This window comes from Schistocerca nitens, chromosome 9, assembly GCF_023898315.1.
Source record: "Schistocerca nitens isolate TAMUIC-IGC-003100 chromosome 9, iqSchNite1.1, whole genome shotgun sequence".
Taxonomy (NCBI): Eukaryota; Metazoa; Arthropoda; class Insecta; order Orthoptera; family Acrididae; genus Schistocerca; species Schistocerca nitens.
The window spans coordinates 138,507,126-138,523,467 of record NC_064622.1 but is presented as its reverse complement, the minus strand read 5'-3'; the positions used below and the strand labels follow the sequence as shown (position 1 = coordinate 138,523,467).

Here is a 16,342-nt window from a genome sequence, read left to right as displayed (position 1 = left end):
AGGAGGAAGAAGAGGTAGAAACAACGACGAGAGATGCCCCGCATTTGATGCCACAACGAAATCACGAATCTCATTCGTGAGAAGCGTTTTCTGTTCTATGAGACCTTGCAATAGTTGCTCTAAAGTAGCCATGGAAACATGTGGGTCAATGATGGAAAAAAAAATCCCATCCTCGTCACCAATTGTTATAACTTCAAGTTGAACAAATATATTTCAAGGAAGACGCAATACATGAAAGTCACAGATCAAGTAAACAGAGTAAGATGTGAGTACACTTTAACAGTCAAATCATAACTGAGTCCGAGTCTAGCGGCCGCTGGCTGGCTGGCCGCTTAGGTGGCACTGCTGCTGCATGGCTGGCAGACAGCGTCGCATGTAGAGAAGGCGTGTAACTGCGCGGCAGCACTTTGAAAGATCGGCGAGTCACAACAATAATCATCCACACATTTGTGTCTTCTTGTTAGTCTACTGCTTCATCCAACAGATCAGTTTGCTTAATTTCTTCTGAACACACTATTCTTGAAATCAATTTCATCAGATGTCCTTGATATTCTGCTGTATTTTGTCTGAACAGTTCCCTTTATGAGTCATCCATCGCTTGTTTCATTTTCAAACAAAAACTTCCATACTTCGAGAACGACATATTTTCTGAAAACAATTTTACATTCTTCAGGACCCAATAGCCCATAACCATTTGGACAATGATCAGTCATGAAACATTTCAATGATTTCATTTCAGACATGTTTGTGATTAATTTCTTAGGAATCTGCAAATATGTATTTTACACAAAAGTAAGTAATTTTTCTTAATTTGATTTCCAAACGGAACATAGTGTTTCTGCAATTTCTCCATCCAAACCTGAAGCAGGGGCATAATTAATGATAAAACTTGTGCCATTATATCTTTTTACAAAAAACTGCTTTCCAAGTGTGCCTGTAATAATCATGATGCAACCATTTTCAATTATAATATGACTTAATGGTAACAGAGGTATGTGTACCATCCTAAAATCAAACTGTATGAAATTTTCTTTGAAGAATGTTTTCATTTTATTTTAAATACATTTTCCACCATCACCACATTTACATCTGCTGATTTTAATGTTAAAATGAGCAGTAATGAAAAATTTCTGGCTTTGAAGAGTATGAGCTGCTCTAAAGTGAGTATAATCATCAACAAAAGCCACTATATATTTCTTTACATCTAAAGCCACAAATGTTAGAGGCCCATATGCAATACTAGGTACCAATTGAAATGGTTTTTAGTGGGAAAAAGAGACTGAATGTGAGATAAATGAGTCTACTTATCTTTTAGGCAGCCCAAACATATATTTAAAGGATTTGAAACCTTGGCCTTTCCCTGTCCATGTATTAGCAAACAATATTTCTCTATATTCTTGAAGTATTTATGCAATGAGATTTTGTCACTAATGAAAGACAAACACTCAACATTGCATTCATTCATTTGAACATGAAAGCATACAATCCTGCGTCTTTTCTGTGAGCTGCAGCTGTAATTTTTTCATAGTTTCAAAACACAGTGAATTTCTGACCACAATGTGATCATCAGCCATTTTTAAGTTCCTCTGGCAAGAAGCTGTTTCATAATCATTGTATTTTATTTTTATTTGAAATACTTTTCCAAAAACAGTGTTTTCAACATCAGTTTCTCAAAACTTCTCAGCTAACAGAAGTTTGCAGTTAATGATTTCAAGGACATCTTCTTTTATGTTGAAATTCATTGTTAACAACATTTTACATACTGTCACAAAATGTTGATTCATCATAATTTTCTGCTCAAAATTTTTGTTAGTGAATTTTGCAAATAATAGATAGTCTCCATGTCATTGATATACTCTGAGTAGCTGTCCAAGATTCAATAGATTATTTATGAGTTACTTTCTCTGTTCTTGTTGTGGTGTTCTTTCATCAGTTCTCCTTCTGTGCTTGTAGTCCAGCTGTGTCATCTCGAGGAAGATCCAAAATTTCCTTTTACTGCCTTTTGAAAAGAAAAATAGTAACTTAAGTTTACTTATGAGAGTTTTCAGCCTGAGTTTTCAATTGCTGAAGTTTGTGCCATCAAACAAAGGTATGTTATATTTTTTTCCATTACCTGCACCATCATAGTAGGATATGTAATTGGTACACTGTATTTCACATGCTACTGGTTTTATTGGTACACCATAACACCTGGATCCACTGTGTCTGGGCCCATAACTGGTTGTAATAACCAGGAATGACACTTTACCTGGAAACCAATCTGACAAGTAATAACATTCATTTAAAATTTAGTTAACTGCTGTTTCCAGAAGAATTGCTGCTCAACACATGAATGAAAAATGACTGATTGACCAAAGGTATTACACAGGTAAAGTGACCACTAATCACAGATACTACATGACAATTAAATTGTTCACATTTTAATGTTCTGAAATACTGTAACCACATTATTGGACGAAAATTGTAAAAAGACCATGAAACTACCTAACTGTGAAAGAATGATGCTAGCAATGCCTGTAAATATGATGAAACAACCTTCAAATATGAAAATGTTTTTCAAAAACATCTATAATTTTGTGGGATGGCTTACTAAGTTATAGAAAAGCTGACGAGTCAGTGTTAGTAATACTTGCCACTTGAGTATGTACGTTTGACACTAAAGTTATCACAGAGTAACACAGTGAAGTTTTGATGTGCATCCTTTTCTTCTGCTTTCAGTGTATCACCATACCTCTTGTACAAGAATGAAATCACAATTTTTGCAGTGAAGATCAACCCATTTAGCTTTCCGAAGGCACTGGGCTTTCTAGAATCCATGGGTGCAAGGTAAAATGCTTACAACTTTTAGTAGAATGTTTTAGCATACTCCTTTTCAAATGTGATATTTTTATTATTTTGTTTTGTTTGTCAATGAACAGCATCTTACAAATACTAGATGAAAACCTGCTCCAAAGGAAAGGATACCTGTAGTCCAAATACAGTAAAATTGTAATGTCTGATTGTAGTGTCTGATCTGTAGATTATGAGTGATATGAACAAAACTGCGGAAATCACTACCTATCAACATTTCCTTATCACACAGGTAGTAACACTCACTTGAAAGTCTGCTATCCCTGGACCACTTCACTTGGCAGGTGTTTTTCAGTGCCTGATTGATTAACTAAAAAAAAGGGGGCAGGGGGAAACCTACAGATCAATAATAGCCAGTAAGAGCAATTAAATCTGAATAATACAGTACATTGCAAGAAGAAAGACAAATGCAAGGTAACCAGTCATAGTATTTTATAGGAACAGTTTTGGACAACTTGGCAAGATGTCACCATGCTGTGGGCCAGGAATGAGACTAAAACAACACATCACACACAATGAAAATCTAATCAAGAATAGGTCCAGTCCCCAGAGAGAGTGAGGACTGTTTCACTGAAACAAACCAACAAACTGAGAGTTGCTAGCCATGCCATAATTTTTGTGTTATAGGCACAGAGGCAGGATCCAAACAGCAGAACATACCACATTGTGATCAGTGGAATTGCCATTCCAAATTCTTGTGGTGAAAAATGGCATGATCACACAAAATCAATCATTTTAAGAGCTGCACATTTCCTAACAAGAAACATGCTGATCACACCAGATGGTCCCATTACAATGCTGCTCCCTGGATGGTGGAAGGCAACACTTACATACTAGAATGGCTGTAAATGCCACACCCTCCTTCCTATATTGTGTATTTGTCCAAATCAGCAACTGAATTGACTTCGAGAGTGGCCCTTAGTGCTGTTTGTGAACTTGGATGCCACGCCATAGTGCATGTCCATAGTTAACAAGTAAGTCTTTACAGTCAACATGACAGAGGAAGAAAACAAACTGTTGGTGCAGCGTTGCCTCGGCAGGTGACTCAGTCTCTTTGTCTCACAGGTTGGGACACCTGTTTTGATGCAAATTCCCCAAATGAGGTAGAAACTGGTATGCTGACAGTACTGCATGCAGTCACCTTAAATTAATATAAATCGGTTATGAACTTCTAAGGAAATTTGCCATCTAGAGGATTTTCTGTATGAAACAAATTGTGAATGTTGAAATTATTTTGCCCTTCCATTTGATGGTCCTCTACGTAGGCTATCCATTGGTGGTACTCATTGGCTGGGGAAAATTAATATAATTTTACAAACTGACTGTTTAATTTTTATGTCTTTTTAATTGATGATACATTTTGTCTGAGATTATTGTCAATAAGTTCAAAATTTCATAGGCAGCTGAATCTGTAGTTGGAATTATAAATTCAATTTTATTTGACTCTCTTTCTTTGGGATAGGGGCTGGTTTGGACAGCTATTGTGTCTATGCCATGCATGCTATATGCCCTCAAAAGGTCTCCGCATTGCAAAATATTTTTTGTGCTGCCTTGGTCATGCAGCTTGAGGCTGTTGCCAGTGAGTATCACTGTGGGAGAGCAAGACATGGGGATCCAAAAGGTGTCCAGCATGTCCCACATGTCCCCCAATCATTCCACTGCTGTGGATTTCCTGGTTTCAGCCTGCATGGAGATTGACCCCTAACCCAGAGTCGAGTGGAATGTTGCTTTAATGCCAAGCAGGCAGTTAAAGACTTTGTTGCAGGTGCTACCTGTGGCTAATAGAGATCCTGAGCCAGATGCAGCCAATTTCTCTGTTTCTGAGCAGACTGTAAGATCTGTACATTTACGGAGGGTGGGATTACTGATGGTTGGTGGCTTCAATGTTAGGTGCTTGATGGAGCCCCTTAGGAATAAGTCTGCCAAGGAGAGGAACAAATCCAGTGTGCACACAGAGTCCACACTGGAGGCAGACATCTCAGATGTGGAACAAATCCTACAAAATGACATAAAAAGCACAGGGTGCAGCCAACTGCTGGTGGTGGCTTAAGTTGATACCAATTATGTGTGTCACTTCAGATCTGAAGAGACTATCTCCAGTTTCTAGTGGCTATCAGAAGTGGTAATGACAGCCAGACTTGCTTGCAAGATGAAAGCAGAGCTCACCATGTGTAGCATCATTGACAGGACTGACTGTGGATTTTTTGTACAGAGCTAAGTGGAGGGTCTAAATCAGAGGCTCAGATGGTTCTGCAACCATGTAGGCTGGAGATTCCTTGACTTGGGCCATACAATGGAAAGGTGTCAGGATCCACTTAATAGATCATGGGTCTACTACACACATGAGGTGGCTGCATGGGTAGCAAAGACTATGTGCAGTGGACTGGGTGGATTTTAGGTTAGAGTGTCTCAGTAAAGTACAAACAAGAGGCACAGTCTCAAAGGGAGCAGGCTAAACACACGGCAAGGGTAGTGTTCTGCTTCACCATTGGACTGGGGGTGATCACACTTTTTGAGACAACACTTGAGTCCTGCTTCTGACAATGCCTGAGAAAGAGTACGCAAATTGGCAATGTGTCTTCTAGCTTACTACCTGAGATGGATAAGTGTGAAGTGTAGTTTTGAAGTCAACACAAATGTGAATGCAACCAGAAGGCTTTGGCATCAAAACCAATGGACTTGCTCACTGACTAGCTTGTATTGGAACAATCACACCATAATCTTGCAGTTCTTTTAATTCATGGGCCAGTTTGTGTCATAAAGCAATGGTAATGGACCAAGCCCGGAAAAACTTAGGCTGTGCATTGTCTTTCATGGTAATGTGCATTACAAAATTATTAGCTTTTACAAGTCCCTCAGAAAAGAGTTCAGGAAATTCCTTGAGCAAACTAGCGACACTGTTATCCGGATTAAAAGCAGTCACTGAAAGTACACTGTCTTGGATGCTAAGGTCAAACAAATCAAACAAATCTAAGTATTCACTGTCTCTTGAGTGCAACACAGTAAATTTCACTGTCCTAGTGTATCACAACTACAGGATGGAGAAAAATAATTATTGTCTCACGAAATTTTAACTCTGGATAGTTGATGCCAGTAGGAACCAAAATTACCAGTGTTGTGTAGGTCGACAACTCACCATTTGTATACTATGGAAACTTGATGCCATGTGCTCCAATTGGCCGTGGGATTGCCCAGTTGCCATTCGTTGGTTGACGGGCAGTGCTATGGTTGTTGGTTCACACACACAAATGTCTCTCGCCTCGTCACTGCCACAATGTGATACACACACGTGTCAAATAGGCCTTGCTGTTTGTCTCCACCTCATGTCAGAGGCATTCACATGTAAGCTTCACTTCGGAGCGCACACATGTGACCTGCAATTTAGTCATATAGTAAGAATGGCAGTAGAGTATTCATTTGAAGTACAATAAGATATGGTTTTTGTTTATGGACTATCTGGCAGTAATGCACAGAAAGCTCAATGGAATAGTACCCAGCAGGACACCACTGACACCTGCAAACACTTACAGCAATTCACCGGTGACTTGGCAAACTCGAACACGATGGGATGCTGCATTTGAAGAGGCTGTTCTTGAGCACTTCAAGGAAGCACCTACAACAAGTACTTGAGCAGTTGGACATGACATGGGGATCACTCATTGGTCAGTCTGTGAGGTTTTGAAGGATGATGGCCAGCATCATTTAGTTTTCACCCTGTTCAAGACCTAAACCCCGTGGCAGACTATGAACACAGGCTAGGATTTTGCCAGTGGTTTCTGTGACATGTTGCACAAGACCCCAACTTCCCTGACATTGTGTTGTTTACTGATGAGGGCACCTTCCATTGGGATGGCCTTTACAACACTTGAAACGTTCATTACTGGACAAGGGGAAATCCTCATGTCATGTATGTCCATGAACACCAGGAATGATTTTTGCTCAACATTTGGGCAGGCATTGTGGGTGATTACCTGATTGGGCTGGTGCATCTACCCCCTTGACTTACTGAGGCAAATTACCTTCACTTTTTGCAAGAAACTTTACCTGGCCTGCTGGAAGATTTTCCCCTGGACATACAGCTACATGCGTGGTTGCAGTATCCCACTCATAGCAGTCAAGCTGTGCGTAGATATTTAAATGAACTCTTGAATGGCCAGGTAATTGGCAGAGGTGCTCCTAGGACATGGCCCCCACGATCACCAGACCTCACGCCACCAGGCTTTTTCCTGTGGGGATTCTTCAAGGTTCTAGTTCACCCACCCATAAGCAAACCACCTAGAAATGAAGAGGAATTAATGGATTACTTTCAACATGCCACCAATCACATCAGAGCAATGCCGGGAATCTTTGAAAGAGTTCAGCAAAACACCGTTCGATGTTGCCAAGCTTGTGTCATGTCAGAGGGTCACCAGTTCGACTACCTGCTTTAAGTAAACAATGTCCTAGCTACAAAAAAGGCCCTTTTCAGGGCCAATACAACTTGTAAAAGACTTTCTGTACGAAAACTAACAGCTGTTGATGGATTTGTTCCCAGTACATCTTATCATGAAACTACAATAGATGTGTCAGGACTCTGGTGGATTCATGCCCAGGCCGGAAGGCTGACATACTACCACAAGAGCATGCATGCCACCTTGGATACATTGCGATCTCCGGCTGGCAAAGACTTCACAGTCATGCGTTGTCTAAAGCATCTGGCACAGGGCAATCCTGTTGCCAATTGTAGCATGTGGCAAAATTTCATGTCACAATTTTTCTCCACCCTGTATATACAGTGACTACCGTTCCCTCACACCTAGGTAAGGTATGAGGCGATGACTATCACTGTGGGAGACTAGAGCACAGTGCAACGTATTGAGGTGCAATGAGAACTGAGTCCTGATGCAACATACTGAGGTACTGAGATTGAGAGACTGAGACAGCTCGATTGGCAGCAGCAGCCTATATGCACAATGCCCAGGGGGCATTATCGGTGTGTTGTCTGGGGGTGTGTTTTGGTCTTCTCTTGTCATATGTGTGCCTAGTTTAGCACTTGCTATACAATGTTTTCTAGTACCGACAGGTGTGCTGGTGAAGGCATACGCCAGCACAGATAGCTTTCCTTGAACTGTCTCTTCTTAATTTCTGTATCTTTATTGAATTACAATATCACAATGAAAGTCAGTGCAGTTACATTATTACTTAAATCAAATACAGGACTGTCATACTTAGGTAAGTTAATCCAACTCATTACCTCAGTTTTTGGCACAAAAATTGGGTTTTACTTATTAATTTAAAAAAAAAGTTAAGAAGGTAGCTTCATGGAAACTTCTACCAAATCTTTTTATGATAAACAGAACCTAATTCCATATGTGGAACACTCTAATATTATGCACTTTTAAAATTTTGTAAACACTGGAATTTTGAAGAAACTAATTATTAGATTATTGCAGATAGTTGCAGCACTTGTGTGTGATCTGGAATTGTTATGCTGAGGGAGAGGATGCTCCATGTGTGGATGAACTCTTTGAATCTGAAACTCGATTACAGTATGCTGTTTCTCGTGCACCAACAAGGTTACATTATATTCCATCACTTTGCACACTAAAATTCAGAACCCTCTGGTGGCAGATGGCTGCAGATGTGTAAACATGAATAATACAGATGTAGGATGTTAATAACATTTGCTATGTTTCAAAAGCTTTAAGCATTTTCACAAAAAATTCAGAGGTATTATTTTTCAGCACGTCTTCTTAATCTGCTAAATTATTGCTCCATATCATTGAAACTATAGTGGGATATTGTAAAATATACCATGTTTGAACATTATCCAATACCTTGAAGAAAGCAATCGATTGACACATAACCAGAATGGATTTGGAAAATATTGTTCTTGTGAAATACAAATGGGTATTTATTTACATGAGTTAATTAGTGCTATTGACAGGGGATCTCAGATTGATTCCACATTTCTAGATATCCATAATGCTTTTGACATGGGTACTCACAAACAGCTTCCAATCAAACTGTTTGCCCACAGAGCATCATCTCAGCTGGGCAAATGGATTCGTGATCTATCAGAGAACTCACAGTTCATAACTACTGACAGGAAGTGATCTAGTGAAACCATATTGGCACATAGGATTCCCCAAGGAAATGTTGTAGGACTTTTGCTGTTCCTGATATATATAAATGATTTAGGAGACAATTTGAGTGGCCCCCTTAGATTTTTACAGATGATGCTGCCATTTAGCATATTGTAAAATCATCAGAATATCAAAATTGCAAAATGATTTTAGACAAGATACCTGTATGGTATAAAAAGTGGTAACTGACTGGAAATGATAAAAAAGTGTGAAGTTCTCCATATGAGTACTGAAGAAATTCCATTAAGTTTTGATTGCATGGTAAATCACACAAAATTGAAGGCTGTTGTTTCATATAAATACTTAGAGGTAGGGGTGTAAATGTGGAAGTGTGTTGGTAATGTGGAAACATCTAGTATCTGGCCTGCAGAATGCTGCACTCTAGTGGGGCACCCAGAAATTGTTGCAATAGTTCCTACTTGTCATGGTAGAGGGTTAGCAGTCAATTGAGCAACAGATGCTGTGACAGTGATGAAATTTACATTGACAAATTTTCTAAATCTTTTTCGAGGCAAGTTTTGGTATTATATTTATCTACATACTTTGTAGTTATCTTTCTTTATGACTGATAGCTTATAAAGGGAGATGCATAGAAGGTTTCAGCAGCTCTTTGTCGACCTTCAATGGATAGTTGCTTAATGCAATCTACCGAAATTTAAAATGGCCATTGTGTAGGTAATGTGGAAGCATACATATGATGGCATTGTGGGAACTTTTCCACAATAATAACATGAAATACATTACTTCCAATACATTTTGCATCTGTTTCTAGATGCCACGAAAGCTAAATAATCAGAAACCAAGTGCTATCGTGAAGACGTGGGATGCTGAACACAGGATTAAGGCTATAATAGCCTTAAGGGAAAAGCATATGGGGTTAAGAAGAGCAGTAAAAGCTTTCAGTGTACCTCAGATGACACTTCAAAGGTTTGTGCATAGTGATATGTCACCTGAAGAATGGGTTTCTTGGAGACTTGGCTGTAAGCCTGTACTACCTGATGCTACTGAGGAACAGTTGGTACAGTATCTCATTGAAATGGATAATCAGTTCTATGGCCTTACCACATTAGATGTCAAGAGAATGGCATATCGGCTAGTGGAAAAAATATTAATCATCCATTTACTTCAAATGCTCCAGGTAGAGCTTGGTTTGACCTTTACTTAGATGACATAGAAATAAACTCACAATTCACAAACCTGTGGGGACCTGATTCTTGAGAGCAAACGGGTTCAACAAAGAAGCTGTAGACAAGGTTTTTGACATTTTGGAAGCTGAGTACAGTAAACTCTCCTATAGTACTGATCGTGTGTACAATGCGGATAAGACTGGGCTCTCTGTTGTCCAGAGCAGAATACCACATGTAATTGGACTGAAAGGTAAACGTCAAGAAGGTTCCCTCACATCAGCAGAGTGAGGATCCCTGTTGACAGTCATATGCTGTATGAGTGCTGGCGGTACTTTCATACCACCAATGATCATCTTCCCCAGGAAGAACTGGACTGATACTCTACTGAAAGAAGCACCACCTGGAACAATTGGTAAATGCCATCCTTCAGGCTGGATTCAAAATGAGCTCTTCTCCGAGTGGTCTGATCACTTCATTTCTAAGGCACATCCCTCAAAAGAATCTCCTGTGTTGTTAATTCTTGATAGGCAAACAGTCATGCCAGAAACCTTAAAGGTATAGAAGGTGCAAGGGAGAACCATGTTACAATCATGAGCATCCCATCTCACACCTCCCATAAAACTCAGCCACTTGATAAGACCTTTATGGGCACTCTAAGAACCTATTATGCTGAGTATGTTCACCAATGGTTGTGGCACAGCAGCCGGCCCTTAGGACCATATGACATATCTGAGTTGTTTAGGAAGTCTATCTAAAGTGCCAGACTGGCTCTATTGCTGCAAAAGGATTTTTGGAGATTGGAATTTTCCCATGTGACAGGACTGTTTTTGCAGAAATCGACTTTATAGCTGCCATGTCAGCTTTAGATGAGTCCAGAAGTCTGAGACGAACTGATGAGAATCCAGCATCTCCAGGTGGAAGTAATGACCTCAGACAAGAAGACACTCAGAACGCATTCAGACCTGTGACAACTGACAGCCCAATTGAAGATGGCCAAAGAGAAAGCAGAAGGTCAACATCATTGTCAAATACCTCATCAAACATGTATGTGTCTCCACAAGATATCATGTCAATTCCTCCTCTAAAGAAGAAGGTTTCCAACAGAGATTGTAAGCCAGGTTCATCAGCTGTTTTGACATCTTCGCATTATAAAACATGCCTTGAAGACTCCTTACTGATGGGTAAGCAGAAACTTCCTAAGGCACCTGCTAAAAGCAAGAAAAAACATGAAGCTCCTCCTAGAAAACCATGCAAAAAACAGTTTAAGTTATCTGAGGATTCAAATGAAGAGCCAAATGCACCACCTGTCTCTTCAGGTGCATCAGATTTGGATCTCCCAGTTGGGGAAGAAAAACCTGCTGAAGAAGATGCCATTTGTATTTTTTGTGGAGGCGCATTTTCTAAAGACATTTGAGGAGAATTGTTGATTAAGTGTGTAGTGTGTGAGGAGTGGAGTCACTCTTTGTGTGCTGGAAATGGAGGAGATATTTACATATGTGATTTTTGCAAGTGAACTTCATTTATGAAGCATTTTTCTATTACAGTTGCATTTAAAAATATTTTTGTGTAATTTAAATTTAATATAAAATAAAATACACTCCTGGAAATTGAAATAAGAACACCGTGAATTCATTGTCCCAGGAAGGGGAAACTTTATTGACACATTCCTGGGGTCCGATACATCACATGATCACACTGACAGAACCACAGGCATATAGACACAGGCAACAGAGCATGCACAATGTCGGCACTAGTACAGTGTACATCCACCTTTCCCAGCAATGCAGGCTGCTATTCTCCCATGGAGACGATCGTAGAGATGCTGGATGTAGTCCTGTGGAACGGCTTGCCATGCCATTTCCACCTGGTGCTTCAGTTGGACCAGCGTTCGTGCTGGACGTGCAGACCGCGTGAGACGACGCTTCATCCAGTCCCAAACATGCTCAATGGGGGACAGATCCGGAGATCTTGCTGGCCAGGGTAGTTGACTTACACCTTCTAGAGTACGTTGGGTGGCACGGGATACATGCGGACATGCATTGTCCTGTTGGAACAGCAAGTTCCCTTGCCGGTCTAGGAATGGTAGAACGATGGGTTCGATGACGGTTTGGATGTACCGTGCACTATTCAGTGTCCCCTCGACGATCACCAGTGGTGTACGGCCAGTGTAGGAGATCGCTCCCCACACCATGATGCCGGGTGTTGGCCCTGTGTGCCTCGGTCGTATGCAGTCCTGATTGTGGCGCTCACCTGCACGGCGCCAAACACGCATACGACCATCATTGGCACCAAGGCAGAAGCGACTCTCATCGCTGAAGACGACACGTCTCCATTCGTCCCTCCATTCACGCCTGTCGCGACACCACTGGAGGCGGGCTGCACGATGTTGGGGCGTGAGCGGAAGACGGCCTAACGGTGTGCGGGACCGTAGCCCAGCTTCATGGAGACGGTTGTGAATGGTCCTCGCCGATACCCCAGGAGCAACAGTGTCCCTAATTTGCTGGGAAGTGGCGGTGCGGTCCCCTACGGCACTGCGTAGGATCCTACGGTCTTGGCGTGCATCCGTGCGTCGCTGCGGTCCAGTCCCAGGTCGACGGGCATGTGCACCTTCCGCCGACCACTGGCGACAACATCGATGTACTGTGGAGACCTCACGCCCCACGTGTTGAGCAATTCGGCGGTACGTCCACCCGGCCTCCCGCATGCCCACTATACGCCCTCGCTCAAAGTCCGTCAACTGCACATACGGTTCACGTCCACGCTGTCGCGGCATGCTACCAGTGTTAAAGACTGCGATGGAGCTCCGTATGCCACGGCAAACTGGCTGACACTGACGGCGGCGGTGCACAAATGCTGCGCAGCTAGCGCCATTCGACGGCCAACACCGCGGGTCCTGGTGTGTCCGCTGTGCCGTGCATGTGATCATTGCTTGTACAGCCCTCTCGCAGTGTCCGGAGCAAGTATGGTGGGTCTGACACACCGGTGTCAATGTGTTCTTTTTTCCATTCCCAGGAGTGTAGTTTCTAACATTTTTAATAGTTTTCGTTTGAAGTAGTCAGTTTCCCACAATTTTAAGTCGTTTGCACATTACCCAAACTTCTTGAAAAATTAATGCGTTGTTAAGCAGAAAATGTTTTTTTAATTTTTAACATATATCTTTTTTGTGTTTCATAATATTACATTCATTGCTATTATGAATTAGCTTTGGCTAATTTTTGAAGCTGAAAGAGAAGTAAACATTTCTTTTATACAGCAAAAACGAGCTGGGTTTCCATATTTACACCCCTACCTCTAGGTATTACAATTATGACAAACATAAACTGGACCGACACAGAGAAAATATTGTGGGGAAGCAAACTGAAGACTGTGTTTTATTGACAGAGCACTTAAAAGATGCAACAAATCTACTAAAGAAATTGCCTTCACATTATGCTTGTCCACCCTCTTCTGGATGATGATTATGATTTTTAGTTTGTGTGGTGCTCAACTGTGTGTTTATCAGCATCTGTACAAATTTCAAATCTTCTCACAATCCAGTCATGCCACTTTCCTGTATGACAATGAAATGATGAGGACAAGACAAATACCCAGTCCGCAGGTGGAGAAAATCCCTGATCCAGCTGGGAATGAAACCTGGGATCCCATGATCCTGAGGCAGCAATGCTAGCTGTTAGAACATGAGCTGCAGACTCCTCTTCTGGAGGATTTTTGTGTGATATGGGACCATTACCAGAAATGGCTGATGGACAACATCAAATAAGTGCAAAAATGCAGCTCATTTTATTTTATTGCAAAATAGGGGAGAGATTGTCATGGATTAAAACAAATGCATTTTTTCTCTTCTGAATGCCAAAGTATTTTGTTGACTCCCAGCTATATGGGGGAAATGGAATCATAATAAAATAAGAGAAATCAGAGTTCAAATCGAAAGAGTTAGGTGTTCATTTTCCTACATGTTGTGTAAGAATGAAATGGTCAAGAAATAGTCTGAAACTGATTCCATGAATCCTCTGTCAAACACTTAAGTATGAATTGCAGGGTAATTATACAGATGTAAATTCAGATAGTGGCTTAAATATTGTCTGCTATTTAAAACTGTTGGGGACAGTATTTTGTTTCAGATGCTCACTAAACATGTGACGTATAACTTTGATTATAAATGTAGAACAGTATTTTAGTACACTGAATTGAATAGTGATGCCACCAGAGGATTTTGTTTTTTAATTCTCTGATCACATTGCCAATTGATTTGTTGTCACATGAGGTTGTTGCTCTCTGGGGGTGATTCATGGGCTAGTCCTCAGAGATTTGACAACAGTCTAATAACTGCTGATAAAAAAAGGTATGGTTAGCAACAGTCCCCATTTTCATCTGAAACTTTTCTAAATATCCTGTGCCCTCTGTAGTTAATTTTAACTGCCAATTTCACATGTAATCCCTTGCTCTTGGATTGTGGTATTACATTTTTAATGCTGTCACAGTGTAACTTATGGCAGACCTAGTTTCTTTTCTGAAAGTCATCAGAAGTTTTGAGACATATGACATTTTCTTTGTATTTGTGAGCCACTATGATCTGAAATTACATTGGTAAATTTCTTATGAGTTTGTAGGTTTTCTGGCTATAGCAACTGGCCATGCACAGAAAACTCCAACTTACTATGATCAGGCACTTTTATTAGGGTTTGTATAATTACACAACACAAGAAAAACAATACAGAAACTCACAACATGCACATTGTAACCTCAGTCCGCGAGACCAAACCAAAGAACCACGAGTCCCCAAAGACCGTTTACTTGATAGAGGTGTAGTTAATGTGGCAGCAATTGGCGCACTTTATGACACATTGGTGGCCCGTCTCTTGTGACAATTTTGTGTGTTGTGCCATTCATGATAGCATTCAGCTGGGCTGGCGAACTCACTCAGGGGCTGTCGTGAATGGGAATCGGTAGCACACGAGACTCACTAACCTGATGTTCAGGGGAGGCTGTCCACGTCGCCAGCAACAGAGTTCCACAAGGTGCATCTCTGGTGTCGGGGGGGGGGGGGGGCGGTGGCATCAGAGTCCCATGCAGTGTGTCACCAGTGTTGGAGGGTGGCGGCGTTGACAGGTACTATACGAGGCATCGTGCCTGGGCAAGGGCTTTCATAGCCGATGATATGACATGGTTCAGCTAACCTAAATCCAAGGCATACAGGCGTCCTCATGAAGTGGGGGATCTGACAGAATGCAACGTCTGTGGGTGCCCTTGCATGTTTCCACGAACCGTGATGCCTACTGCAGCCCACGTGTGGGCTTTGGGAATGCGCAGGGCGGGCAGCAGTTACAAGAAGCATCCCTGTAAGTGGAGTGGAACCAGAATATGTGTGAGTCAGCTGTACTCGTCCCACCAGCTGAAGTGACAGGTGAGGGGAAGGTGGGGCATGCAGGTGCTAGCCCGGTTGGGGTGGGGAGAGGCTGGTGCCGGCCTGCTCGCGATTCCCGGTCTTGGCCGCTAGATTGTTGCTGTTCCGTGTGCTGTCCGCTATATGCATGTGCTTGACCTCTACCTCCCGATGATGGAAATTTATTTACAGGATTACCAACCTTGGCGGTATAAGCACTGTGCTGCTCGGAGGGAGGTGGCGGTGCCGAATAATGGTGTATGCCTGGTCTGCCAGCCACAGTTTAACCTTGAGTGACATTGCGGTATGTGTGAGCAAACGTAATTGTAGTTCTCGTGACAGCTTCACCGACCACAATGCCCAGAGCGCTAAGTTTGGCAAGATCTCAGTACTCACCTGCGCATGCAAGTGTCGCCACAGCTGTGAGGGGGTTCTGTCACCTAAAGTCTCGTCATAAATAATGTTGTGAATCGTATCAGCTGGCAGACAAGAAAGTCATTCAATGAGTAATGCACAGGTAGAGGCACATTTGTTGCTCTTGGGTGGGTTCAGCAACAAGTCACTGATGAGATCAGGGTGGTCATGAAGGTGGTTCACTAGACACACAAAACGAGTGCTGTCTTCCACACTACCATGTATGTCCAACATGTTGTCCACCAAGGTAAACCACATCACTGGGTTGTCCGGTTGTAACAGCAGCAGCTGCGAAGGATGACCAGGGACCAGTGGTTGCGGGGTTGTAGGACAGGCATGAATCGCATGAGGATTCTGCATGGTGTTCACTGATGCGGGCGATGTGTTGTGAACGTTCGTTAGCTGTGCAGGTGAGACGTGATATCCAGTCCTTGCAGGTGGGA

At 41.8% G+C, this 16,342-nt stretch overlaps 1 protein-coding gene across 1 annotated transcript in view; it reads left to right on the top strand.

Moving 5' to 3' along the window:
• Positions 1-16,342, top strand: part of LOC126203514 (uncharacterized) — a 73,673-nt gene that overhangs the window by 49,587 nt on the left and 7,744 nt on the right. Inside the window, exon 6 of the mRNA XM_049937839.1 lies at positions 2,719-2,826. Within this exon, the coding sequence (XP_049793796.1) occupies positions 2,719-2,826 (108 nt within the window). The remainder of the gene's footprint in view (positions 1-2,718; positions 2,827-16,342) is intronic.